Source organism: Malus domestica, chromosome 10 (assembly GCF_042453785.1).
Source record: "Malus domestica chromosome 10, GDT2T_hap1".
NCBI classification, from domain to species: Eukaryota; Viridiplantae; Streptophyta; class Magnoliopsida; order Rosales; family Rosaceae; genus Malus; species Malus domestica.
In genome coordinates, this window is record NC_091670.1 from 12,636,223 (window position 1) to 12,663,417 (window position 27,195).

Consider the following 27,195-nt stretch of genomic DNA (forward strand, 5'->3'; position numbering starts at 1 on the left):
AATTCAGCAGTACTAGATGGCTAAGGTTCTCCCGTTTTGGTAGACCAGGGTATTTTGGTAGTGCCAAACGGATGTCGTATTCTCAAAACCACCAAAAACGACGTCGTGTGACGTCGTGTACCTGCTGGATTCCCTTCGAAAGTTCGAAAGCACGCCGATGAAGGAGATGGCGAGGTAAGGTTTCATTTCGATCAATCTTTCAAACTTCCATTCTCCCGAAAGCGCGTGGATTCAATCGGCAATGGAGGAAGAAGACAAACAGCCGCTCAAGGAGGACAAGGGTCCTCAACAGGAAGAGAAAGAAGAACCAAAGGGAGGAGCAGCTGAAGCACAAGTGTCGCCGGCGAAAAGTGGCGGAGGATGGGGAGGTTGGGGGTTTTCGTCCGTCTTCTCAGATCTCCAGAAAGCCGCCGAAGAGATCTCCCGCAATGTAAGTGTCTCCAGCGTTTCATAAATGTATTTACATCGGCATTTGTAGTGTAAGTTTACCTGATTTGGTGTGTTTTGGAAAATTAGGGTTTATAAGTTTGGGAAATGTTGATTAGTGGATATACTTTCTGGCGGGTTTAGATGATATCGGAGTTAATTAACTGTTTCGACTGCGAATCTGAAAGTAGGTTTAAGCTATTAAGAGTTTAGTGACGTTATCCAATTGAAAGTTATAAAATATGCAGAGATTTATGTATGTAGTTAAAATGGAAGAATTTAGGGTTGCTGCATTTTGTGGTTCGGTTTGTGAAGTGGCGGTTTTTGGATGCAGGCGGCTGCGGCTGCTCAGACGGCAGCGAAGAGCCTTGCCGACATGCAAGCTGCTGAGGACTCAGAAGAATCTTCCAAGGAGGAAGAAGGGGATACTGAAAAGGAAACCCAAGATGACACTGAGAGCCAAGATGAGCATGAAAAGCAAAGAAAGGCTGCTCTTGATAAATTGGAGAAAGCTAGTGAGGATTCGCTTTTCGGTCAGGCAAGTTGTAAATTTATGGAGTTGAAATCTCTTTTTTATATCTGCAAGTCTTTTGTGTTAATGCATTCACGCCAATCATATATTCATGAAGTTTGTTATGCTGAGTTTGTTTATGTTTTTATTCCGTTTGTTTCTTATGTTGTACTTATTGAATCATACATCTAGCTATCGCTAGGGTAATGCAAATTTTACAAGAACCACATCTATTTCTATACATGTCTCAAATTGATTTAGGATAATTTAACACCAACTTCTGTTTCACTAGATTGGAGGTGTTTGTATCTTAAATTTTGCTTCAATCCTCTAAAGCTGATGCCTTCCATTTGTTCTCCACTTAACATGCTAATTTTCGTTACTTTCAGGGTTTGAAAGTGCTTGATAGTTCCGTGGAGAATTTTGCTACAGGAGCGTGGCAAGCATTAGGAAGTGCATTGAAAGGGGGTACCGACCTAGTGCACAAGTATGTTACAAGTATTTTTGCGGATTTTCTCTGGACCAAAATTTAGTAATTAGCAGATGGCTACAGTCCACATGATTTCTCTTGTTTCTCAGGAAACTAACGAATTAGTAATCTGATAGTGGAATATTGGGCTCAAGATTCTAAGTTCCAACTTCTAACATAGATTATGCAGTTGATATATTTGTGCAAAGTGTGAAATCCAAATTAGAAACACAAACTTGACCTGACTTTCAACTTCTTGTTCTTTAGGATTGAGAATTCTGCTGTGAACCTTGCGGGATCTATCCAGCAAGGTGGAGGTGCTGGTTCTACCGCGCCATCCTTATTAGAGGTTTGCGTTCCCTTGCTACTTTTTTGGTTAACTAATGGTACATCATTGCTTATCTTGGTTTCGTGTACAGACTGGAAAAGCTTTTACATCAAAGGGAATGCAAGTGCTTGAGCTTGTAGGAAAGGAAACTTTGGATCTACTGATCACAGAGACTGGTATAGAAGTTGATAAGGATTCTACACTTTCTGAAAAGGAAACTGAAGAGGATCAGTTATATGAGGAAGTGGGATTTGATCGGTGTTTCTACATATATGGAGGTCCAGAACAGTTGGAGGTCAGTTATTTAATTTTGAGGTTAAATATTGTTATCGTAGGGAATAAAATGTATTAAAGTTGTTCCTTTGTAACACTGTCAGGAACTGGAGGCTTTGTCCAGCCATTATGCGCTATTATTTAATCGGAGAAAAGGAAAGTTGTCATCAGAACAGAAGTCTATTTATGATGGAAAGCTTAAACAGGTGCAACAGATTTTCAGTCTGAATACTGAGTTGGATGGAAGTGGTGCAGAGTTGGACAAAGGCAAAAAGAAAAAGACCGGAGATGATGGAAATAGCAATGAGATGAAGAGTTTGCATGATTCAAGCGTCAGCAAGGCTGCTGATATGGCGGCTGGGTACTATATTTTGTTCAATTTCTATTTTTATTGTCTTGTCTTTTTCTTTTTATAGATTATTTGCTTCCATGAATGGCTGTTTAGTTCTATTGATTTATTGACTTTCATCTGATTTTCGTAAATACTATATACTGATCTTCAAGCTTGTATAAATCTACTGGCCAATCAATATTCTTTTATTGCCATACCTTTGTTGCTCCATTACCCTCTGTTTATCCACTCAATTTACAAACAAACAACTACGTGTACACTAAAGCCAACATCATCTGATTTCAGCAATTGTAAAACTTGCCGCATCCGTCTTGAGTTACACTGAGACAACATTTTGCCAAGCCACTGTTGATGATGTGTCCTTTCCCCGCCCACTGTCCTTGTCAATCTGAATTGATTGGAGATCTGAGGCTTCGCGCTAAATGATTTCAAAATTAATTTCTTTATAATCGTGTGCTTATAGAGATGTGTGCATGTGCATATAGATCATATCGCTCCCAACATTGCATCAGACTTGACATGCATGATGCTCTCAGAAAATAAATATCTTTTAAAGGTGAGACTGGTAGCAGGGGAGTCCTATGAAAAGTTATTGCTGGGTGCTGATATGTCCAATTTCAAAACTGGATTGCATTTTAATCAGCCTTCTCACTGTACATATTTTTTTTAGCAATTTCAACAGCGTCCAATTAAAAGAAATGGAGTCGTTTGTTCCTCGTGATTTTGTGATCTTGTCTGACATATTGCTGTAAAAACATGCGTGGTCTTCTATGCTTCCTTAGTTTTGTTTATTTTTACACCATGCATTGTTACTATGACTTTTAAACTTTTCTTCTTATGTTCTTTTTAGGTTCACAAGTGCCTTAGCAGGACAAGCTGTTAACGATATAATTCAAAGAACAACTGGTAGATTGGAGAGTCTTCACTCAGAGGGGGTTCATGTACGTTTCTGTTACTGTATTATTCCATGGCATTCTTATTGACATGGGTTCATTAGTTCTGAAGTAATCATATTTTTGCAGAGGCTGTCAGAATTGTGCTGTTCAGCAGTATCTCAACTGTTGATGCTTGGTAAATCCATCATATCTAGTGCAAACAAAACTCAGGCAGAAGATGTGGATGCCGATCTGGAGAATATCGATTGGCCTGAAGATTCTGTTGAGAAAGCAAAGATAATCAGATCAAAAACACAAACAATGACAGGATATGTGGAGGCAGTGTCTAGCAGTTTCGTCACAGGTTAATTTCCTTGAACTTTGTTTAGTGCTGCTTATGCTCATAATTGACTACCCTTTCCTAGTTGAAAATATGCCATTACAATTAATGTACTCTCAGATCTAGTCACTTATTGTTACTTAATTGCTCAATGGTAGAATGGTTAGGATTTTTTTTTTTTTTTTTCTTTTTTCTTCTTCGTGTCAAGAAGAGTGGTTAGCTATTAGGTGACTAGTTTGTTGTACAATTGGGAAGATAATCCACATAGATACAGCAACATTTGAACCCGAATATATTATTGTTTGGGGGCCTAATTCCTAAGTTCCCCAACTCCTAAAGCTTCATGTCTTTTCTCTGTGCTTTTACACTGACTTCTTAATTATTCCGTTTCATAGTGTATTAATTAAACCTATCAATAACCTGCACTCCTGAGGCCTTCAATGTCTTTTTATGTAGCAAATATATTTTTGTTGACAGTTTGAGTTTTGATGAACTTTTCAGGTATATCTGATGTTGCAGAAGCTTATCTAGCAGCCATAAAGGGCGCTTCTGAGGACTCCCACGAAGTGCTCCCACGTACATCGATCCAAGAAAAAGCAAGTTCTTTCTCTAAACACCTTCGTGATGACCAGACCACAGCTTTGAGCAAAATCCAGGATGGGCTACACTACTTGTCGTACGTTGTCATTTCAACCTCTATGCCTGCAGCGTGAGAAACCTCAAATCTTTAAGCTCTCTGTTTAGTTTTGTAAATAGTCGGCATTTAGAGTGAGTTTAAGTTTTCACATCGTTTCAAGTGTTATACGAAATTGAAGTTCTTAGAACTGTAAAACAATCAGCAACTTGTGACAATAAGGTAGAAATTATACGTTTGCAGTAATTAAAGTTTTGTTGCTTTAATTTCTAGTAAGAATCTATCAATCATGAAAGAGATTTTGTTAACTCGCCGGATACAAGAAAGTCCAAATTAGTTTGGTTTGCTTGTGATGGCAAGAGTTTGTAGTAATGGAAAGCTTGATGAAGATGATTGCAAAAACCGTGGTTATATCACCACATGATGTTCCATGCCATTGATACAAAGACATGTAAAAAAAAAATTTATACGTTTTTATTTCATTGACACGGTATGTCAGAATAGTGGTGCATCCGTGCCATGTAAGTCATTATGCTCTCTCATTGAATTTGTAATCGATATTTGGCCAAATAAACTTGAATGCCTAAAATGATCTTTTCACTAATGTAAACGACAAACCATTTGGTATAATTTTGATTTTTCTACACGACATTATTGAATTTGGCATATGACCCCACTACGAGGATGCTTGGTGCAATTTGACATGACGTTAGAAGAAATAATAAGACCAGTTGCACAAGCGCTTAGGTAATTTTTAGATTTTGATAAGTATGTAGGTTCACAATGCATCGATATTCGCACGTGTCCACTAGTATCCTCCACACTCCTCCTCTTCTTACTTTTACTCAGATTAATCTGTCAATTATTAGTACATCCCATCATTCATATAAGTTGAACATAAAATCTTACTTACAAAGTAAAGAGGAAGATCAGCATACGTGGTACTGGTTCCTATTACCTTGCAAACTATGCACTCCTATTTAGCTACGGAAAGGGTCGGATCCCTTCCTTCTAATCCACTAAATCAGGGAATTCGTCCCATTAAAATTTAATCCAACGACTGAGTTTATTATAACTTTTAAAGTAGTTCCCTATTTGTAGTCATTTGATCAAATTTCAATAATACGAATTCTCTAATTTGATGGATTAAGAAGAAGGGATTCAGAGATGATCTTTTTCCATTTAGCTACCAATATTGTCCAATAAGGCAATAATTATGATTTAGACATTATATAAAAAAAGCCCAATCGGATCCTCTCCGAATTCTTTATGTAAGGATTCTGGAAATTCATAAATTGTGTTCGTTTATCGTACATCATGTGATCAGTTTTTGTCTTGTATTATTTGCATTTAATTTTACAAATATATATATATATATATATATATATATATTTAAAATGACTTCTGATAATGTACGATGAACGAATATGATTTATCGAGATCCTCACAAGATGATCCAACCAGAATCCGAATTCAAAAAGAACCACATGTTACCAGGAATACCTGTCAATTCAGCAGCACCTACCCACTATACTGTCTCCATTATTTCCCTCTCAAGAAACGTCTAGGTTCATTGTACAACAACAAAATCATGCCAAGAACACCACCACCACTTTCTCCCACCCAAAATTTCACTAAACTCCACCATCATCTCTCCTTGAACCTCAGGTTTACCCATGGGAGAGGTTGATCCGGCCTTCATCCAAGCCATCGACAGGAGGCCGAATCCCAAGCCCAAAAACTCATCACTTGTTGATGAAATCCCCACAATTGACCTCTCAGCTCTACGCACCGGTCCCGAGGATGACATACGCGAAACAGGTTCATCGCCAAGTGACGTCTCGGGCCATGCTAAACTGGTTTCAGAAATAGGCCATGCATGCAAAAACTGGGGGTTTTTCCAAGTTGTGAATCATGGGGTTCCACTGGAACTGGGCAGGAAGATTGAGGATGTGGCCAAGAAATTCTTTGAGCTACCAGGTGAGGAGAAGAGGAAGGTGAAGAGGGACATGGTGAATGCTTTGGGGTACCATGATGGTGAGCACACTAAGAATGTTAGAGATTGGAAGGAAGTGTTTGATTTCTTGGTGGAAGATCAGACGGCTGTCGCAGCTTCACATGAGCCAGGTGATGAGGAGCTGAGGGTGTTGACGAATCAGTGGCCTCAGTACCCTCCTGAGTTCAGGTAATTTATTTGTTTTCGTTTATTTTAGGGCCCGTTTGATAATCATTTCCGTTTTTTTTCAGTTTTTAGTATCACCTTCTATAGAATGATTTGCGTAAAGTTGGCTGATTATGGATTTGCTTTGGTTCGAAGATTTAGAAATATAGCCACTCGAAGAGTGCTTGAACACCACTCCATAATGCTCGAGTCCCCTCGAGCGGTTCAAGTTCTACAAGTCTGAACTTGATTCACAAGTGTTACAAGTTCGGATTCATGAAGATTAAACTATTTGCGATTAGAAATTGGCATGTGATGCCTGTCTAGTACCAACTCCACCAAATTTTAGCATATCTTGTTGTGGTTTATGTACAGTTTACTCCATTATGCTAATTGTTTTTCTTCACCTTGGCATGTGGTTTATGTACTCGAATTGACTGCCTTGAGCAGAGAGGTCTGCCAAGAGTATGCTCGAGCGGTCGAAAAACTAGCATACAAGTTGCTAGGACTAATTGCTCTGAGCTTAGGCCAGCCCAAAAACAGGTTCGATGACTACTTCAAAGACCACCAAACGAGCTTGGTCAGACTCAATCACTATCCTCCATGCCCTTCCCCTCACCTAGCTCTAGGTGTTGGCCCGCACAAGGATGCTGGCGCCTTAACCATCCTTGCCCAAGATGACGTTGGAGGACTAGAAGTTAGGCGGAAATCAGATGGAGAGTGGAGTCCAGTCACGCCCACCCCAAATGCCTACATCATCAATGTTGGTGACATTGTTCAGGTACCACTCATGAACCATGTAGTTTCGGTGAAATGACAACTTTAAATATGTATCTATGGAGCTGTAATTACGAATGAGATTGTTCTTGAAAATCACCATTTTGAACTACAAAGTTAAAGTTCTCGATGTGTGAAACAACTGTTTCAATGAAATGAAATCATCCCGCTATGTCTTAATCATGAATGATGTTCTTGTAAAATACCCTTTTGCACAACAAAAGAAATGAAGAAAAAGTTTTGAACTTTTAAGCGTATGAAATACTCCTATATTCTCCCATTCCTTTCTTAGTTGGACCAACCAGATTTTCGACAAGCATTTCTGTTGGCACAAGAAGAAGAACTGTAAGTGAATTTTAATCATTACAATTATTCGAGATGTAATATGTATGTTCACTCTGTGAATTGCAGGTTTGGAGCAACGACAAATATGAGAGCGTGGAGCACCGTGTGGTGGTGAATTCTGAGAAAGAGAGATTTTCAATTCCATTCTTCTTCTTCCCAGCCCATCATGTGATGGTGAAGCCCTTGGAGGAGCTACTGAGTGATGGAAATCCTGCCAAATACAGGGAATACAACTGGGGAAAGTTTTACGCTACCAGAAACCGCAGTGATTTCAAGAAACAGGAGGTGGAGAACATCCAAATTCATCATTTCAAGTTACCGGAGTAGATACTAGATGGTATAGCATGAACGTTTAATCACCGGTAGCAACTGGCAACGCAAAGTTCTTTTCGCTTCTTGTGATTACCGTGCTATGTAACCGGATTGGAGGCTTTGGAATCTGCTTCAGTAACTGCTAATAAGTGAGTTGCATGTAAAATCGCCTACTTTTACTTAAAGCTTCTATATCTCTCTGCAAGTCTGGGGCAGATATCTAAGTGCAATCTTCAAGGAAAATCAAACCTTGAAGTAAATATACTATAGCAATCACCAATTTTCTTTTAATACAAGCGATACTAAGGAGTATGAACCGAATACATGACCTGAGGTGTAGAGGTAAACTTGCTTAACAATTTGAACTGCAAGCCTTTCGCATTGTAATGATCACTGTTAAGTTCATGCTAAACGTGATTAAAAACTCTCCGTTTCCGACCCCAAAGCCATCGAAAGGCTTATCGCACAAATAGGCAATGCATGTAAGGACTGGGGTTTCTTCCAAGTGATCAACCACAGGGTTCTGTTGGAGAAGCGCCAGAGGATCGAGGCTGCTGCTCGGAAGTTCTTTGCGCTGCCCTTGGAGGAGAAGAGGAAGATTAGAAGGGATGAAAAGAGTATGTTCGAGAGGTCGAAAAGCTAGGTCTATAGTTGATTGGATAGATTGCATTGAGCCTAGGTTTGCCAGAAGTGACCAGTTTTATCAGACTCAAACCACTATTCGCCTTGTCCTTCCAAATCAAAATCGCCATCCATGGGAGAGATTAATCCAGCTTTCATCCAAGATCCCGAGCACCGACCAAAACTGTCAATCATCGAAGCTGATGGCATACCATTGATTGACCTGTCTCCCGTAAACTCCCCAGACAACTCTTCTGACCCGAAAGCCATTGAAAAACTTGTTAGAGAGATCGGCAAGCATGCAAAGACAGGGGGTTCTTCCAAGTGATAACCATGGAGTACAACTGGATACGCTCGGAAAGACTGAGGCTGCTGCTCGGAAGTTTTTTTGATCTGCCTTCGGAGGAGAAAAGGCGAATTTGGAGGGATGAAAAAACTGTGTTGGGTTACTACGATACTGAGCATACCAAGAACGTACGAGACTGGAAGGAGGTGTTCGATTTCACAGTGGAGAAACCTATGTTAATGCCTGTTTCAGCCGATCCTGAGGACAACGAACCAATGGCCTGAGCAACTTCCAGAACCACGGTAACTCAATGATTAGTTGATTACTAAGAGGAGAGTGAACATAATTACTTTAGACACAAATTTGGAATTGGACTCGTAAGATCTAATACCAGGGTGCTGTGTGATGAATACGCTCGAGAAGTAGAAAAACTAGCTCTCAAGTTGTTGGGACTTATTGCCTTGAGCCTAGGCTTGCCAGAAAACAGGTTCAACAGCTACTTCGAAGACCGGACAAGCTTTATCAGGCTCAATCACTATCCACCTTGCCCTTCCCCTCAGTTAGCTATTGGTGTTGGTCGCCACAAGGACAGCGGTGCTCTAACCGTGCTGTCTCAGGATGATGTCGGAGGACTGGAGGTGATGAGAAAAGCAGACGGAGAGTGGATAACCCCAAATGCCTATATCATCAATGTTGGTGACATTCTTCAGGATCCTCATCCAAGCAATACAAACCAAAACCTAAAAGCTACTTTCTAGGTTTTGATGTTTTCCAAATGGATCCTTTTCTAATAGATGGCTACCATGGTAGAACTCAATCAAACATGTTGAATTAGCTAAAGCTGTTATGTCCAAGAAATTGATCGAACTGATCGCTCGTGTGTCAGTCTTCCAAGAAAGATGAAAAATTACATATTATATATATAATTTATTTAAATATAAACAAACCAAATCCTATTTCGATCAGATCAAAGATGATGTACAACCTTTGTGATCAGAGGGGGCGATTAATCAGCCAAAACACAAAGAAAAAAACTAAAGAATATCTGTAAGACAACTAAATAAGGTCCTCAACTGAAAACGACACAACAGAAAGTCCTCGATATTTTTGGTTCTGTGCACCCAAGACCTTTTGCAAAGGGTGTAATGATGCGTAAAAGTGTATGGTATCAGCTTCCACGCGCTCTAGAACCCTAAACCCTCCTCAACTAGAAACGGCACTACAGAACGCCTTCAATATTTTTGGTCTTTGCAATCCAGATCCTTTTGAAAAATGGAACTTTAATGAAAAGCTCCCGGTACTGTTCATTTTAACGAAAAACCATATTTTTACACTAAAAATTCAATTATGATACTAATCATTTTACCTTTTATTTTGTCCTTATCGTTAAAATTCAAAATTCAAAATTTTCAAACCCTTTTCATTGGTTTTCCTTTTGAGAATGATCTGCAAGGTATAAGCTTCTTTGCTCTCATGGACCCTAAACTCTAACCCTTACTAGGCCCTTAACTAGAAACAGCACAACAGAACGTCTTCAATCTTCTTAATTGCAGTTCACAAAAGTCTCAAATATAAATAATATAACATAGATCATCAATTTTATTGTAAAACTGGAAAAGCTTTGGAGTAATATTACCTGCAAGGCTATTCATGGTAAATGAAAACGATAACACAAGTTATATTATACGCAATCAAACAAACGTGACACAGAACATGTGCATCTATTGAGCATGAACCTTAAACGGTAATTAGAATCCACAAAAACATCTGCCCATTTATAAATTGACAGCCCAGTTTCCCTCATTCCTCCCCACAATCTAATTTAGTAAATTGAACATGTGATTATATTCTAGAAGTCTGATACAAAAAAGTTGGAACACTGAAGAGAATGGATTGCAAAAAGTCTACCATGCATCTTCAAACTGCATTATGATACTCATCAATTGTTTCTTTCATTCGATCCAATTGTGACATGACATACTCGAGCTTCTTGCAACAGATCTCATTAGCTATTCTTGAACTGTAATCACACTTCTCAAATGGACGGTAATCGCATGCACTTTTAATTTCATCCCGTAGTGCCACTTGAATATCCTGATGCACAAAAGAAAAATAATCCAAAATCCTCATCCTCGATTCACAAAACAGTTGAGCCAAAATAAGAAAGTGCAAGTACATAATCCACTCTTGCAACCAACCTACTCAACCAGACCTAAAATTTCTCACTTTTTGCACCAAAAAACTATTCCCATACCAAAATAAAATTAGGCATTTTTGTTGATTCTTCCACAAAGTTTCTGAATTCTTTAGATACTACTCTTATTGACTAGATTCCGATTATTCATCCAAAATTCAAAAAGCATTTCAAGCAACTCGATCAAAGAGTACCTAATTCAATTCATAGTATAAAAACCAGAACCTTCTAGACCCCAAAAACTCTAGTCCCAAAATTTCCCCCTCCTAACATTTGTAAGTTCCAAATTTGCAATCTACTTCGTGGCAGGATTTAATTCATGGGTCCAATTAAAGTTCCCAAATCCCAAATTCCATGAAAACTCCATGCTTACACAAATTTTAAGTTATATATAAACATATATGTATATACACACACAGAAGCAGTCGATACCCCTAGCTGCTGCTACTCTGAGCTTGTAAAAAACAGACCTTGATCAATTGCATGAACTCGCGGCAATGGTTGTTGATGTACTCCTTTCTGGGACCGCTAGGGTTTGCAAGCTCATCCATGACGCCTCCTGCTAGCTCCAAAACCTTAACGATTCTCTGTGCAACCAACCAAAAATTAAATAAAAATTCAAATTCTCGTCGGTATCAAACTCCTATGTGGAATTGGAATTGAGTAGTTGACTGCTTACATTCTCCACGTTTTGGAGTCTCTGCAACGAGGTGTTCTGGGTCTGCGAATCCATGGAGTTTGTTTGAATTTTTGCTTTAGAGAGTGTTTTTTTCAGATGAGAAAAGGAGAGAAAGGAGATAGTGTGATAGGTTTTAGTGGGCTTTGGGCTCTATAATTTTACACTCAAGAGGCCTGCTTCATATGCCACTTTGTCGCTCCACTGATCTTGAGAATTGGTATCTAGATTTCACCTGGAGAATGAGAACCTACTCAAAAATGAATTTCAAATATTTTTAATTTTCTCCATCTTAACACAACTCTTGGAACAAAGTCGAATAGTTAGAGATCATATATTACACTTTCTTCCTATTCTTCGTTGTTTCGTAATGTGTTATACATCAAAATGTCACACAATCTTTTTAGCAAAAAAAAGTCACATAATTGTTGCTTACCTCCATACAATTCACATGTCTCACATAATTGTTGCTTACCTCCATACATGTCTCAACTCTCAGACTCATAATGTTATAGCATACATAGTATTCTTCTTCTTCTTCTTTGTCATAAAATGCCAAAAGCACTTGCATTAATCAAATCAATACTTATATGAAAAACAACATGCCAACAAAAATTAAGTTTGAAAAAACCCTGCTGTCATATGTTTTATTATTTTGCGGATGTGTTGTGCTCAAAATAAATGGTTAGATTGGCCCAAGTGTTAGGTTTTTCATGTATATTGATAATGTTTGCGGCGGTGTCATCATCTCTTCGTGTATATACCAGATAAGCAAACAAATCAACAAAAACCCAGAAAAGCAACTCACAAATGTAATTATATGAATGCAAGAGGACTCGGCATCATACTTGATAAATATCAGACTTGTGTCTATGATCACGATGATCTCTTTAGGATACAAAAAATCACTCTTTTTTCTTTATATACAACTCAGGCCAGGAAACACTAAAACACAACCCCTAAATCCAACTAAATAAGATGTAAAACAAATTCGAATATAGTTTTCTAAATTCAGATTAAAAAGAATTTACTTGTTTGGAGTAGATGAAATTGCAATCCCCAGGAGCACGTCTTAGTAAATGCAAAATTTCATCAAAACGATGCTATCCAGATTGCTCAACATTGCTCAAATAAAATGCCATCAAAAGAAGAATTTTTCAAAACCCAGAAATTTAAACGTGTAATTCGACAAAACCATGAAAATTTTACTAAAACCCAATTATATTAAATCACAAATTTGAAGAAGATTTTGACATGAATAGGTCTAGAAAGTACTTGAGATGATGAGGAATTGTTTGAGACCAACCTCGATGCAGGGCGCCGCCGTAGTCGTCAGATTCAGGTTGGAAACTTTTTTTTGAGATTTTGAGATTCAGGTTGGAACGATGTCGAGTGTGATCAGGAAGGATGAAGTGAGGGAGGAACTGGAACAATTTGAGTAAGAAGTGAAGTCCTCCTGAAATTTGGAGCAAGAGATTTTGATTCCAGTCGAAGCCAACCGGGAAGGAAGAAGTGAGGAGTGTGATCCCATGTGTCAAAGGAAGGCGGCAGAATTGTAATAATACAGATTTGGCAGTGTCAAAAACGGAAGAACATTGTTCAAACAGTGTTTTAGGCTATTTTGAGCTTTAGTTATATATAACAAGCAACTTAGCCCATGCAATGCTGCAGGTTTAAAATCTGTGTTAAATGTATGAAATATAATCAAGTATATTTACATCTATATCAAAATCTATTTACATCTTTATGATCAATAAGAAACAAGGATTTGTGTTTGTACAACATATTACAATACTCTAAGGCTCATGCCTTTAGTTCTCGTGCATTCATAGATTCTCAGCATATCAACCATTTGTTCTTTATCAATGTTCAAGGCATGTTATGGAGAAGGAAAATAGAGGATAAAAATTAACTGGGTCAGCAACATGTAACTTAAATGTAGTTAAGTATATTTAATTTAAAACAAAGAAATTAGAAGATATCTAAATGATGTTGAAAGTAAAAATAATAATAATACATTAAACGAACCACATGAACTGAACTGGAAAACTTAAGTTTACAGAAAATTTCAACTCAATGGTTTTAACATAATAAACCGGCCTACAGAACATCAGCTTTTGTATTTCTGTGGACTTATATGAAGAAGAACCAACATATGCCATTGCTATATGCTTATTTGAAAGATGAAATTGAAACATTCGAGCTCACTAACTCTACTTAGTCTCATGATGCAATTGCTATATACTTACATGAAGAAGAACCAAAGTGAGTAAAAACAAATTTTTAGTTGTTGGAGGTTTGAAATGATTTGTTAACACTATTTATTGAACTATCTACCAAGTTAAGCAAAACCCTTTTTGGGTGCATCATATAATGCTTCTTCTGGGAACCACACAAACCAAACAACACATACTATCCTAGCTCTCTCAAACAATAGATCAGCTTCAGTTTGAATGAACAAAGAAAGTTACGCACATTCAATTGGGACTCGCCCAATTGAATAACAATATTGCTAGTAGTCTACATTAACCTCGCAACTAAACTTACTTCGATATTCCTGACAGTGAATTTCCACTTCCTGAGTAATTAAAGATTACACTTAATCAAAAGTAGTTCAATGTCATATTTAACTAAGCCTTGCAATTCTTGTGATCTCATTTAAATTCGTGTATTGTTTACATCTGAAGACCAATCTGTCAGGTTGAATGAGAATCCACATAATTTCATTAGTTTACACTTTCTGATGTCATTTATCAAATCACTTCCTAGGCTACACGTCAAAGTTGTCAAGCACATGACTTTGTACATGTATGGTCTTTCCCCTATAACTGCAACAACCTACTGATTCACTGGTTATTGATAAATGTACTTCATCCATTCCAAACTGGGGTTGTCAATATTAACAGACATTGTTCCACGAAAAAATGTATGCTGAACATACCACTTCAAGTATAAATGACACTTAATGACTCACCAAATATGAACCATAAGATTCAGAGACTACTTACTACTTCAAGTATAGTTAGCATGCAATGTGATCAAACCACATATAAAACCAATTTCAACTCCCCATCTTGTCTCAGACCTAAGACTCCAAGTTTAACCAAGCACCATCCTGTCTCAAATATTTCAAACTCTGATGGGCAGTGTTATACTAAAAAGCACGGGCGCACCCCAAAATTGCAATTACATTCGATTCTTTTTACAAAATTCCTACATGCAGAGCTTTCCACACCATCAAATGACCAAACGCATCATTTTTAACACAATTCTGGCATAATGTCATATGAAATAAACCCAACTGGAATGCAGAAATGACCACAACTACGCAGATAGCCAAATATCGCCTAAAATGTAATCATTTCAATTCCACATTCTAAACAAAACCCTTAAAATGCATTATTTTCCACACCACCAAAAGATCAAGCACAAAAACTATGCACACGAATCCTTTTGAGCAGTTATGTAGTAAACATTATGAGAAAACTGCAACTTTTCACTTTCAACAACTTTTCACTTTTCCCAGGATTTCAGTAGAGAGGTTGATGGAAAACAACTGATAAAATCAAAAACCAATTACCAAATTCAATCAACTGCACACAAAATAAAAACAAAAACCCACTACCAAATTCAGAAATTTAATCGACAAACTGTACAAAGCCTACAAAAGTTACTAAATTCCAGAGAAAATCACACAAAAAAAACCCAGAATTTTAACGAATAATTCTCCGAAACCTAGAAACTCAAACAAAAAAATCTACAAAATGATGAAAAATTTACTAAAACCCAATTATATTTAATCACAAATTTGAATCAGATATTTATACGCAATAGGTCAAGAAGGTACCTGAGGTTCTGAGCAATCATTTGAGACCAACCTCGACGCCGGCCTTCTCTAGAATCCAAGCAAAAACGTCGGAAAAATTTAAGTAGTTATAGAGATACAACAAATCAAATGGTACATGCAAGGCATAAATCTTGACCTAGAGAGTGAGACTGAGCTTGGACTTCAGTTTGTGAGGTCGAAAGGATGAGATGGTGGGGGCTTTGGGTGTTTCCGGGTTCTTGGGTGTGTGGGGCGTCTGAATCGTGATGTCGAGAGAAAGAGAGGAAGAACGACGCTAAGCAACGAGAGTAGAGAAGAAGATAAAAATGGAAAGAGAGCGTTTTCAGGTTTTAGAGAGAGCGGCGGCAGGAGGAGAACCGAAGAGGCAATGCATAGGCGTAATAACATAATCTAAGAACGTACAAATTAGGATGACATCTTGATAAAAAATTTGATGGGGATTTTAACTCGGTCGAAGGGAAAAAGAGTGTCCCGCTCAAGCAAGAAAACTATCATCCAAAAATACAATTACAAGTTTGACAAAAAAAATACATTTACAAGAACACCAGGCCTCGATAAAAACCTTATCAGACATTTCACATGAACTTGTCTCTGAATTTAAATACGTTATGGTAATCCAAAACTAAAAATAAAACTTTGTGACCAGTTGTCAGCTAAAAACATTAAGAAATGTCATTGGTTTTGAAAAAGGAAATAATACTTATACACCCATGTTTAATCATGTCGATTTTTTTTTTTTAATGTATTCATCTAATGTTTACGAATAAAAAGGAATGCATGTGAGGTTAAAAATAGTTTGAAAATCAACTCTTTTTTATAATATCAAAATAGTGATTTTGTGCTAATTTATTCTGCTAACCTAGATGATAGAACCCAAGGATGAAACAGTAATAAACTAAGACATTTGATTTTCATTCATACCTTTCCCAAATGGTGAAAGGAAGCTTATATACAACCCTAGAGGGGGAAATGTTCACGATTGGAACACATCTCTACTTACCCAACCGTTGGATGAAACCAACTCTTACAAGGAAAAGACAAAATACCATAAAGGAGGGACCACCAGCTGTCCAATATTCTAATATCCTAACACTATTGCCCCCTAAGAAAAAGCTTGTCCTCAAGCGTTGAAGTCAAGAAATCATTCGAGAATGGTGTCGACATCCTCCCAAGTGGCATCATGTTTCGGTAAGGCCATCCATTTGATCAGCCACCGCATGACAGCATGGTTCCCCCGCTTGAATATGCCTCGTTGCAATATTGTTTCCAGGATCCGGGTCACAAGTCCCTTATCAGACATAGGTGGAAGCGTAAAGGAAGCAACCACATTAGAGTCAAGCTTTGGCTTGAGGAGTGAAACATGGAAGGTGGGGTGAAGAGAAAGTCGGAAGGCAAGTCCAAGGTGTAGCCAGCCTTCCCAACACGAGCAAGAATCTTGTAAGGACCGTAGAACCAGGGTGCCAATTTGGGGCAGTTATTATGATTGACTGAAGGTTGGTGATAAGGTTTTAGGCGGTAGAAGATCTAATCTCCCACTGTGAACTTGCGCTCTGAGCGATTTTTGTTAGCATAGTGGCGCATTCCATCTTGAGCAAGCTACAGATTTTTCAGAATGAGGCGAAGTAAGGCATCTCGGTCACAAAGGGTTGTATCCACTAGATGGACTGGTGAAGAACCTAACAAGTATGAGGAAACTCGCAGAGGGGGATAACCATAGACGGTTTTAAAGGGGACCATTTTAGTGGCCGAATGAAAGGTGGTATTATACCACTATTCTGCCCATGGTAGCCAATCAACCCAAGAACTCGGTTTGTCACCCACGAAGCTACGCAAGTAGTGTTCAAAACCTCTATTTAGTGATCCGACTAGGGGTGGTAAGCTGAGCTACAGCAAAACTGAGAGCCGTGGAGTTTGAAGAATGATTCCCAGAAGTGGCTGATGAAAATAGGGTCTCAATCACTGACGATTGTTGCGAGCATGCCATGAAGGCGGAACACCTCACGAAGGAAAATATCAACCACTTTAGCTATCAAATATGGGTGTTTGATGGTGAGAAGGTGTGCATACTTGGAGAGGCGATCAATGACCACCAAGATGGCATTGTGGATGGCAGAAGCCTCCGAATCATGGGTGTATTCAGCTTAGATCTTTGAGATGCTATCGAAGATAGGTTGGGAAAGACCTATAAGGGCCAAGCATTCATGTTGCTGAGACAAGGCATCAACAGCTGTGTACGTGGAACCTGAGCGATATTCAAGTGTATATTTATAGCCAACAAGTTAAGGAGCCATTTCTATTGAAAGGGTGTGGTGATCCGCTGGTTGAGAAAGTATTTCAAGGTTTGGTGGTCTGTCATAATTTTGAATGGATGCCCAAGCAAATAAGAGCGCCACTTTGTACTGCGAACACAATGGCCATCATCTCCTTATCATAGACAAACAAGGCTTTGTGTTTCTCCATCATAGACTTACTAAGAAAAGTAATGAGGTGTTGGTTTTTTAAGAAGACAGCCCAAATGCCGGCGTCGAACGCGTCACATTTGATTGTGAAGGGCTTGGTGAAGTCAGGGAGAGCCAACACAGGGATGGAGAACAAGGCACGCTTAAGAGTGGAAAAAGCATCAGTTGCTGTGGAGGACCACTTAAAATTATCTTTCTTCAATAGCTTTGTAAGTGGGTGGGCGAGTAAACCGAAGTGACGTACACATTTGCGGTAGTAGCTCGCAAGGCCTAAAAATCCCCTTAATCCTTTGAGGTTGCGAGGTTGAGGCTAATCTACAATACACTACACCTTTTAAGAATCGACCGCTACTCATTCGGCCAAGATGATGTGTCCCATATAGGCTACTGTGGTTTGACCAAAATAGCATTTCGAAGCCTTGAGTTTCAAGCTGTGAACATGCATGACCTCAAACACCGAAACCAAATGTGTGAGGTGGGTCTACAAGGTCAAACTGAAGACGAGAATATCATCGAAGAAAATCAGGACAAACTTCCGGAGAAAAGGCTTAAAGATAGAGTTCATTAAGGCCTAAAAAGTGAAAAGTGCGTTGCAAAGCCCAAATGGCATCACCAAAAATTCGAAGTGTCCATCGTGTGTTCGAAACACTATTTTGAGAAAGTCGGGCTCATACATTTAGATTTGGTGAAAACTCAAGTAGGGTTCCAAGTTGGAGAATACTATAATGCCCTGGAGTTCATATAACAGTTTGTCAATTATTAGGACGGGAATAGGAACTTGACAATAACCTAATTGAGTCTGCAGTAGTCCACATAAAATTGCCAAGATCCATCAGCCTTGTGGACCAAAAAAGCAAGTGAAGAAAAGGGACTCGAGCTGTGGCGAATGACGCCTACAGCCTGCTTGTCTTCGATCTGATGTTCAATCTCCATTTTCTAAGCATAAGCATAGCGATACAGACGAATATTCACTGGATGGGTGTCAGGCAATAAGGTGATGCGATGGTCAATTGTCTGTGTGGGAGGGAGACTCGTAAGAGGGTCGAAAAGGTCCAAATAAGTACGTATAATCGACTTGATAGGTAGTGGGGTAGTAGGGGTGCCTTCAAGAGGGGAAAAGTGTGCATCAGGGAGGCTACCAAGGGACTCAAGTCCACCCGTGAAGATATTGAGGGGGGCGAGGTATCTGTGGTACGCAGGCCCACCAGTCGAAAGTTTGTGCCATTGATTTGGACTTCCATGATCTTGTTCTTGAAGTACCAGCCAATATACCTTAAAGTTTCCAACCATTCAGCCCCCAGAACCAAGCCGCACCCCACAACGGACAATAGTCGTATATCCGAAGAAAAAACATAGTTCTGCAACAGGACCGAGACATTGTGAGAGGTGTCGATGTGAAGGCCAAGGTGAAGCCTTACGAAGGGGTTGAGAAAGTTGAGATCAACCCCGGAGTTCACAAAAACCCGAACAGTCAAAGTCCCAATGTGACCCACTAGGCGTAGCCCGACCACAAGTGCGTTTAGGAGAAGCCAACGCGTTAAGGGTGATGTGGATGGGGTCCTCCGTCAGAACTTCATCAAGCATCGATAAAAGTTCTTCAGGAGGTGACTCGGCAGCGACCTCGGAGACTGTGGCAGTGTCTATAAGTAGCAGGTAGGGAGTGGCCTGGGTAATATTTATCTAGATAATAAAGGCATTGGCCGTAGGCACGGTGTTCACGAACTTCCACAGAGGAGATGCGTAGTGGTGACCGGCCGTAGAGGGCGGAGCTGGTTTGGGAGATGGGGTAGATGAGATGACGATGAAGCATGTGTGGTAAAGGATGACCTGGTGAGGAATGGGCAGAAATGACCCCTACGACGTTGTTGTTTGTTGTCGTAAATACGGGCCAGGTCAATGGCACATGCTAAAGAGGAAAGAGCCTGGGCTAAGATATCATCCTGAAGTTCAAATTTCAGCCAACTAAGAAAAACCCCTAGTAGTTGGGAATCGGACCAACCTTGGGCCTTACACAACAAACAGATGAAATCATTTATGTAGGCCTCTAGTGAGCATTTATAAGATACATGGGAAAATGACATGTTGAAGTCAAGATGGTCGCCAGGCCCAAATCGTTGGAGAAATGATTCGAAAAATGTGGCCCAAAGCCTAGACCCAATATGTAACTTGTACCATTTGAACCAAACGGCAGCATCACTAATGAAATGGAGGCTCGTGATTATGACTCAATTGGCGGCGTCAACCCCGTGGTAATCCATATACTCCTCTGTTAAGGCTAACCAATTCTACAGGTCATCATCGGAGAATCGAGAAAGCTCAATCTTCATGTGTTTCGGGCCGTTGAAGGTAAGTGGTGGCCCTTGATAGAAGGGCAACTGTTGGGGAAGGTGAAACGAAGAGGATGGAAGGTGGGGATGGAGGGTAGTGGTAGAGGTTGAATGGATAGGGGACGATTGTGGGTAACCGGTGCCCGGGGTATGAGAGAGAGAGGGGAAGCGGGAGTAATATGTGCCCTATGTTGGAGGAGAAGCAGTGAAAGTGGGTTGGGATGGTGGGGGCATCAGAGTGGATGTCGAACCCAGAGGAATGTGAAGGGAACCGATCGAGATCTAGGAAAGAGTGGTGGATGGGGGCGGTTGTTGCTTGGAGGCACGGATCTCCTCCATTAAGTGGTTCTGGACTAGGCTAATGTTAGCCAATAAAGCCTGAATGTCCGTCAGATTTGACTGGAATGATTCTTGGCGAGTGGCTAACAAGGACACCTAGTCGTGAAACCTTTTAAGCTACTCCAAGATTTGGTGTTGTTGGTACTTCAGTTCGAGGTCGGCCTTCATGCCATCGGCCACCACCAGGAGGCTTTGCTTTTACTCATGGATGGTAGCAACTTATCGCTGATACCAAATGATAAAACCCAGGGATGAAACAATGCAGAGAGTATGAAGAAAAAAGGAAAATGAATAAACTAAGACATTTGATTTTCATTCATACATTTCCCAAATGGTGAAAGAAAGCTTATATACAACCCTAGATGGGGAAATGCTCATGATTGGAACACATCTCCATTTACCCTACCGTTAGATGAAACCAACTCCTACAAGGAAAAGACAAAATACCATAAAGGAGGGACCAACAGCTGTCCAATATTCCAATATCCTAACACTAAGCTTAAAAATGGGTTCGGTTTTTGACGAATTGAGTTCCCTTGTGCTGGACTCTTTTCTCCCTAAAAAAAATGAAATTGTGGGTTGTTTGATCATGACGAAATTCTATTGCAGGATAGAGCATCACTAGTCCAAGCAATGGTATCCAATGAGGCAAAGGTCTTCCGCCAACAGTTTGGAAATTGCATATTAAGGTCTGGTTCCAGAATAGAAGCTAAACCAAAGTTGGATCTTGAAATGCAAGTTCATGGTTTTGATTTTTAACATTTTGGGTAATGGTAGGGAGATCAAACTCTTAAATCAAATGGAGTGGATGTTAATGAATGGATTATTACTTAAGTATTGATTACCATGCGTATTTTCCATTGGATGGTGACACATCATTTGGTTTGCAAATTTGGTTTCCTTAACATTATCCGTAGGTTCTTAATCAGTTGGAAATACATATTATAATGTTCTAGATTTTGATTGCATGGGGTTCGGTTTCCGTATTTGCGCTAAGTTAGTTGTTCAAAAATCTTAATGACATTGCATTTAATTTGTTTCTTGAGAAAGGAAATTAATGTTTGTGGCTTGGTTTTTACATGAGGTATGATATCCACACTATTTTTTACTTCTCACATATTTTCTAATTTTTGGTTATCGGATTGGATGAATTAAAGAAGATCAAATAACAGAAATTAACAAGGGATGTGTGAGACCCTTTTTACATATGTATAGACAACTAGAGGGAAAAGGGTTAGGGAGAAATGCCTAAAATTGTTAATGGTTTATTTGAAGTTGAGTTTGAAAAATAAAATATCTAACATAAATAAATAAATAATATATATATATATATATATTTAATTAATTTGATTCTATATAGTTTTCTAACCACTGAAACTGAACCAAAAGATTTCGGTTTTGTTTGATTTTTTTTTTAATTCAGTTTGATTTTTTTTTTTTGGTTCGATTTTTTCATCTTCGGCTCAGTTTTCGATTTTCGGTTTTCAAACCCACTCCTACCTAGGCTTGGCCAAATTGGTTAAAGTAGTGTGCTCTCTTTTAGTATAAAAATGTATCAAAGGGAGAATATGAAGAGAATCCTTAGGGAAAGCATTTTGTTTCCACCTAGCAAAAACAGTGTCTATAAGGAGGCTCGCACTACGGACTATTACATCAGTATCATCTATAAAGAATAATACTCTCATCCCTCTCTATGGGGGAATAAACATATCTCAACTTCTGACGAATAATGTATATTCAACATATAAATATCATATCGGAACAATGAATATGCCCGCACGAAGCTCCTTGTATAACCCAAACTCTCTTTACTTTTCAAACTCAATAGTATAAATATACAAACAATGAATACGCTTTCCAATCAAATTGGTGGTGATAAAACCAGAAACACAAACACATATGGATCAAAGAAATCAAAATTTGATCACATCAGTCTCTACTTTCCTTATCGTTCTTCTTCTCTGTGTAGCAAATGAAATCGAGTCTGCCTACCAACCTTAGCAAGAAGCACTTTATGTTGGTTCATGGCTCATGCTTTGGTGCTTGGTCTTGGTACAAGATTGTAACCCTAATTAGGTGATCTGGTCACAATGTCACTATTCTAGACCCAACAGCTACTAAGGTCGATCCCCAACAGCTACTGGGATCTGCGATCAATTTCTAACTACTTTAAGCTCGTGAGGGATTTCATAGAAGCTATTGATGGAAAGGTGATCCTTGTTAGTCATAGTCTTGGTGAGTTGGCCATTCTTAAGCCATGAAAGATTTCTGAAGGCCTCGTTTGGTTTGTTAGGCTGTACTGACTATTTCAATCGTATACATTAATCTGTACCTCAGATATCATATAGTACTGTTTTTTGTCCAAAAATAAATAAAAGATATCAGCAGGGCCATGCTTGAGTATTTAGGTGCCCTGTGTAAAACTTAGATGGCGGCCCTTCATTTTTTTATTGTTATATTTCTTTATTATTTTTTGTTCTTCAATTTTATTATATATGACATTAAAATATTACAAGTTACGGCAACAAAAATAAGTTGTTTGATTGCCTAGGTTTTTTTCCTTACCTTCAAAGGTCTTGAGTTCGATACATGTTGGTTGTGTTTTTTGTTATCTCCTTTTTAAGTTTATAAATAGCAAAGCAATATCATAGAGATTCGAACCCAGCCCAGGGGCTGTACGGTAGAAGAGCTAAACCTCTAACACTAGAACCACAAATAATATTGTCTTTCGCATCTGACCTATTTTATATGCATGTAATGAAAATTTGGGGCCCCTTCCGAATTCCAGCATCAAATCCCAACCTCCCATACGAATCCGCATCGATTCACCAACCAAAACAATACTACTAATTAAATTGAAGATACAAATTGAAGAAAAGAAGACACGACTGGGAGAGAAACATAAGTTTGGGGTTTAGTGATAGTCTTATCTACTTATAAGTATGAGATCTTTTAATCAAATTCCATAAATGGTGACTTCAAACTAAATTCTTAATGCAGAATCATTGTGTGACTAAACCCAAATCTCTAACCCGTTATTATAGGTAGGCCTTTTTTTATTAGCATCCCAGATAATGTTGAATACACCCCACATTAAAATTTAATATTAAATGACTTATATACTCTAATTAATACATAATGACATTTTTGACCTTATAAAGTTTTAAAATAAAATTCTCAAATACGCCCCAAATCACTCACCCTTCAACTCTCAAAATCACTCACCCTTCAACTCTCAAAATCACTCACCCTTCATTGTAGACAAAACCCTAACCAATAAAACTATAAGCACGTAGATTGATAAAAATTATTTTTAACACATAAAACATAAAATCAACGTTTCGGAAGATTCACATAAAGTAAGACTTCATATTTTTCGTTCTTTTAATTATTTCAACGACATCAACATCAGCAGTTCCTTTCAATTATTGGTTTTATTATACTCAATTATTTAATTGTAGTTCCTTTCAGTTGATCTAATTATTCAAAACCCAGCACCATCCTCTTTTGAGTAAAAATCATATTCCTCATCTACTAACGTCGAACACCCGTAGCACTCCACCTCTTTCCATGGAGCAAATAGGATCAAACAATTGAATGGATAGAGAAATATGAAGGGATAAACACATGCAAATAGGATCAAACAATTGCTGGCATCACATTGTTAATGTAGGATGATAGTATTTAGGACAATATGAAAGGATAGAGAAATGGAAGAGATCCGGACTCACTCCGGTCTTGGCATCCATCAGACCAAAGGTGTATTGGAATATCACCAATAGAGAAATTAGAAAAATTTTGAAAATACACCGGCTTCAGCTGCACATCGGAAGTACCTAGAATGACATTATGTATTTGCACATAAGATGTGAAAAGCGTGGGTGTAGGTAGAAAATGTAAAGTGTATGGTGAGAGTTGAGGTGTGGTATTATGAGAAAGTATATGGGATATATTAAAATATTTTTTTATTAAAAAATCAAATGTAAGGTATATTTAATAATATTTGAGATTTAATATAACAAGCCTTATACATCTATCGTTATATTTAATAAATAAAAAATGGATTGCCAACAAATGTTTACTTAGTTGGAGTTGGAGAAACAACGAATGGTTATTGACACACCCCGACCGAGATTGAAGCATGTTGGCCGTCACATGAGGGTGACGTAGCCATGTGCACAGTGCAGAAGCAATAAAGATAAGAAATATACGAATAAATAAAAACTGAAAGCTACTAAGGTGCACTAATAAACAGGAAGTGCTAGGAGTGAGATACAAGTGTAATTACTCCTAATCAGAGCATAGAAAGTCTAGGTGCAGTCCAATAGGACAAGTACTAATTACACAGTACCAAAAGACGTCCTACAATTATTTTATTCTGTCAGAACCGCCGAGATCCTCAAAGCCACCAACAGCAAGTCTACCTAAAACCTGGAGGAGCGCAAAAATAAAATGTGAGTGGGCAAAAACAAATGTTTTTCAGAACCATTTCATCATTAAAATGGTCTAACCCCTCGCTGTAAAACATGTATAATTTTCCCAGAATAGAATATAAACATATGCATAAATATATATATATATATATATATATGTATATTTCAATTCAAATCATGCTTCACATAATCATATTCATAAGTATGCCATGCCAAAACATAAAGTAGAATAAGTAACTCATGTGAGAATAAATTCATGGAAAATAACATATTAGCCAGAACCCCTACATAAGTCTGTACGGCTGAATTCATAGCTCATTATTCAATTTAGCCGGAGTCACTACAATTTATCGCCCAGCTATCATAAGAGCGTAGTATTGAGCATAATTATATTACACCTAGTCTTGTCGTACAAACCCTTTTAGTGGTTCCGACTTATGTGCAGTGTAGTGCTGTATAGGTCATATTGCTAGTCACCTACGAGTCGGAACCACGTATGATGGTCTGTACGACAAGACTGTGCACCTAAATTGGATCTAATGTGAGCATATGGTGCGGGAGGTGACATTATAATAACAGGCATGTGTCATATCTCCGGCTAAATCACAATCACCTTAGGTGCAGGTTTATGAGCTCAATATTTCTCAATCACAACTTTAATCACAATCACAATTCATAACTCACCTGGGCTTACCTGAGCGTCCACAGCACCGCAATTATATAATATGCATCATATACCAGTTCATATACGGAATATAAATATATATTCATGGCATTTCAAGGCATACTTTCATTTAAACGTATTTTCTGGGAAAATATGAAGTATATAAATATATATTGAAAACCAAAAGCCCACTCACTGGTATGTTGAAGGGTCGTAGCCTTCGAGTCATCCTTGACTGTGCTCGTCCTTGGGATAAGTCTCCCCTATATGCGAAACAACTATAAAAAGGTTAATTTAAAACAGCTAACCAATACTAGCTAATAACTTCTCATACAATGCTCAAATGGGGCGTTTGAATATACCAACATGATCTATACAACCTCATGAACATCCCTATATTTTTAGAATAATTTTTGGACGTCCCACGCACCGTCACATGCTTACAAAGGCACGGCAACACGCGCGGCCACGCACAAGGACCCTAACGGAATCTCCTAACCCCATTAGGAATATTCCATTAAATAGTAACAGAATCTGTTAAACTAACCAATGCCGTTAGGAATATTCCGTCATCCCCCAGAACTCCGGCGACCGTCGCCGTTGCCAGAAAACTGAGAATTTTTCAAACCTTCATTTCTCGTCCATTTCTCAATCAAATTTCATGAAACTTAAACCAATTTGAAGCTTGACATGAATATAATACAACTATACCTTTCAAGAGCCCTAAAATCCACAGAACTCGACGGAAAATCCCTCGATAATCCGGCTAAACCTGCAACTCGTCAAAACTCAACTTTCTGACGTCCAAATCACTTTGTTTTTCTTCTCCGAGCTTCGTGAGGATGATTCAAAGCTTCCTATGCCCTTAAAAACTCCTAAAAACCTCATAATAATTAGTGCATGAACAGTACCTAAAACTGGGATTTCGGTTTCTCGGGTTTTCGAATGTTTTAAGTCCAAATAAAGGTATAAATCAACTCCTAAACATACAAAGAGTTTGAATGTTACCGTTAAAACCTCGATCCATGCCTGAAATGGAATGCTTGGAGTTCATTCATACAAAGTTGATGGAAACAGGAGAAAATCGAGAGGGATGAGAGAGAGAGTGCACGGGAAGGAGAGAGAGAGAGTTGGGGGGTATGTGTGTATGGTCCAAAGTTTTTTACTTCTAACAACCACAAAAACATAACAACTTTTAGTCTTAATTAGTTCCAAATAATAGGGACTTAAGGAATTAGTTCACTCCCAACTTAAACCACACAAACACACAAAACATCCAAAGGCAAAATAGTCAGTTCACACCGTCGATACTAAATATTTCGGGACAGGCTGTGACAGTTATGAGAAGTGTACGTAATGGGTACGGGATAAACATGGTCATCCCATTTTTCTAAGTATCCCCTATTAAAACTGATGGTAACCAAAGCCGGCCCTGAGGGTGTGCAAAAGGTATCACCGCACAGGGCCCTCGATTCGGAAGGGCCCCCAAATTTTCTTTACATGTAAACAGATATATATTATATATTAAAATGTGCAAAATAATGAT

General features: G+C 38.6%; 4 protein-coding genes and 1 long non-coding RNA gene across 13 annotated transcripts; 3 read left to right on the plus strand and 2 right to left on the minus strand.

Moving 5' to 3' along the window:
* On the plus strand, positions 1–4,474 carry LOC114827562 (uncharacterized). The gene is made up of 9 exons (XM_029109606.2): positions 1–430; positions 761–964; positions 1,327–1,424; positions 1,674–1,755; positions 1,826–2,029; positions 2,112–2,368; positions 3,210–3,300; positions 3,382–3,598; positions 4,076–4,474. The coding sequence occupies exons 1-9, from the start codon at positions 242–244 to the stop codon at positions 4,285–4,287; spliced, it is 1,554 nt and encodes a 517-aa protein (XP_028965439.1). The 5' UTR covers positions 1–241; the 3' UTR covers positions 4,288–4,474.
* A 1,187-nt stretch (positions 4,475–5,661) lies between these two features.
* On the plus strand, positions 5,662–8,124 carry LOC114827563 (protein LATERAL BRANCHING OXIDOREDUCTASE 1-like). The gene is made up of 3 exons (XM_029109607.2): positions 5,662–6,393; positions 6,820–7,150; positions 7,558–8,124. The coding sequence occupies exons 1-3, from the start codon at positions 5,885–5,887 to the stop codon at positions 7,816–7,818; spliced, it is 1,101 nt and encodes a 366-aa protein (XP_028965440.1). The 5' UTR covers positions 5,662–5,884; the 3' UTR covers positions 7,819–8,124.
* A 633-nt stretch (positions 8,125–8,757) lies between these two features.
* LOC139188555 (gibberellin 20 oxidase 2-like) lies at positions 8,758–9,468 on the plus strand. The gene is made up of 2 exons (XM_070806163.1): positions 8,758–8,945; positions 9,105–9,468. Exons 1-2 carry the CDS (start codon positions 8,758–8,760, stop codon positions 9,466–9,468), a joined length of 552 nt encoding a protein of 183 aa, XP_070662264.1.
* Positions 9,469–10,412: 944 nt separating this feature from the next.
* On the minus strand, positions 10,413–15,842 carry LOC114827565 (mediator of RNA polymerase II transcription subunit 11). 9 transcript variants are annotated; one of them, XM_070806768.1, is made up of 6 exons: positions 15,564–15,819; positions 15,428–15,475; positions 12,887–13,245; positions 11,584–11,815; positions 11,375–11,491; positions 10,413–10,804 (listed from the first exon to the last, which is right to left on the minus strand). In XM_070806768.1, the coding sequence occupies exons 4-6, from the start codon at positions 11,635–11,637 to the stop codon at positions 10,628–10,630; spliced, it is 348 nt and encodes a 115-aa protein (XP_070662869.1). In that variant the 5' UTR covers positions 11,638–11,815; positions 12,887–13,245; positions 15,428–15,475; positions 15,564–15,819; the 3' UTR covers positions 10,413–10,627. The 9 variants fall into 9 exon arrangements, with proteins under 9 accessions (XP_070662869.1, XP_070662868.1, XP_070662871.1 ...); XM_070806767.1 differs by having other exon boundaries at positions 11,584–11,830; positions 15,564–15,793; XM_070806770.1 differs by having other exon boundaries at positions 15,428–15,470; positions 15,564–15,778.
* An 8,924-nt stretch (positions 15,843–24,766) lies between these two features.
* LOC114827270 (uncharacterized) lies at positions 24,767–26,757 on the minus strand. Its single transcript, XR_003776469.2, has 4 exons — positions 26,658–26,757; positions 26,361–26,524; positions 25,846–25,912; positions 24,767–24,983 (listed from the first exon to the last, which is right to left on the minus strand). It is a non-coding gene; the product is annotated as an uncharacterized lncRNA (long non-coding RNA).
* Positions 26,758–27,195: the final 438 nt, after the last annotated feature.

What these genes read in the sequence shown, in the direction of transcription:
- LOC139188555 (XM_070806163.1), top strand. Translation starts at nt 8,758, where the DNA reads ATGGAGTACAACTGGATACGCTCGGAAAGACTGAGGCTGCTGCTCGGA. An exon ending in TTCACAGTGGAGAAACCTAT is followed by an intron (nt 8,946 to 9,104) that starts GTTAATGCCTGT and finishes ATCTAATACCAG; the next exon opens with GGTGCTGTGTGATGAATACG.
- LOC114827563 (XM_029109607.2), top strand. Translation starts at nt 5,885, where the DNA reads ATGGGAGAGGTTGATCCGGCCTTCATCCAAGCCATCGACAGGAGGCCG. An exon ending in CAGTACCCTCCTGAGTTCAG is followed by an intron (nt 6,394 to 6,819) that starts GTAATTTATTTG and finishes TGCCTTGAGCAG; the next exon opens with AGAGGTCTGCCAAGAGTATG. An exon ending in ATGTTGGTGACATTGTTCAG is followed by an intron (nt 7,151 to 7,557) that starts GTACCACTCATG and finishes TGTGAATTGCAG; the next exon opens with GTTTGGAGCAACGACAAATA.
- LOC114827565 (XM_070806766.1), bottom strand. Translation starts at nt 11,637, where the DNA reads ATGGATTCGCAGACCCAGAACACCTCGTTGCAGAGACTCCAAAACGTG. An exon ending in GACTCCAAAACGTGGAGAAT is followed by an intron (nt 11,492 to 11,583) that starts GTAAGCAGTCAA and finishes TTGGTTGCACAG; the next exon opens with AGAATCGTTAAGGTTTTGGA. An exon ending in AGTTCATGCAATTGATCAAG is followed by an intron (nt 10,805 to 11,374) that starts GTCTGTTTTTTA and finishes TTTGTGCATCAG; the next exon opens with GATATTCAAGTGGCACTACG.
- LOC114827562 (XM_029109606.2), top strand. Translation starts at nt 242, where the DNA reads ATGGAGGAAGAAGACAAACAGCCGCTCAAGGAGGACAAGGGTCCTCAA. An exon ending in AGGATTCGCTTTTCGGTCAG is followed by an intron (nt 965 to 1,326) that starts GCAAGTTGTAAA and finishes CGTTACTTTCAG; the next exon opens with GGTTTGAAAGTGCTTGATAG. An exon ending in GGTACCGACCTAGTGCACAA is followed by an intron (nt 1,425 to 1,673) that starts GTATGTTACAAG and finishes CTTGTTCTTTAG; the next exon opens with GATTGAGAATTCTGCTGTGA.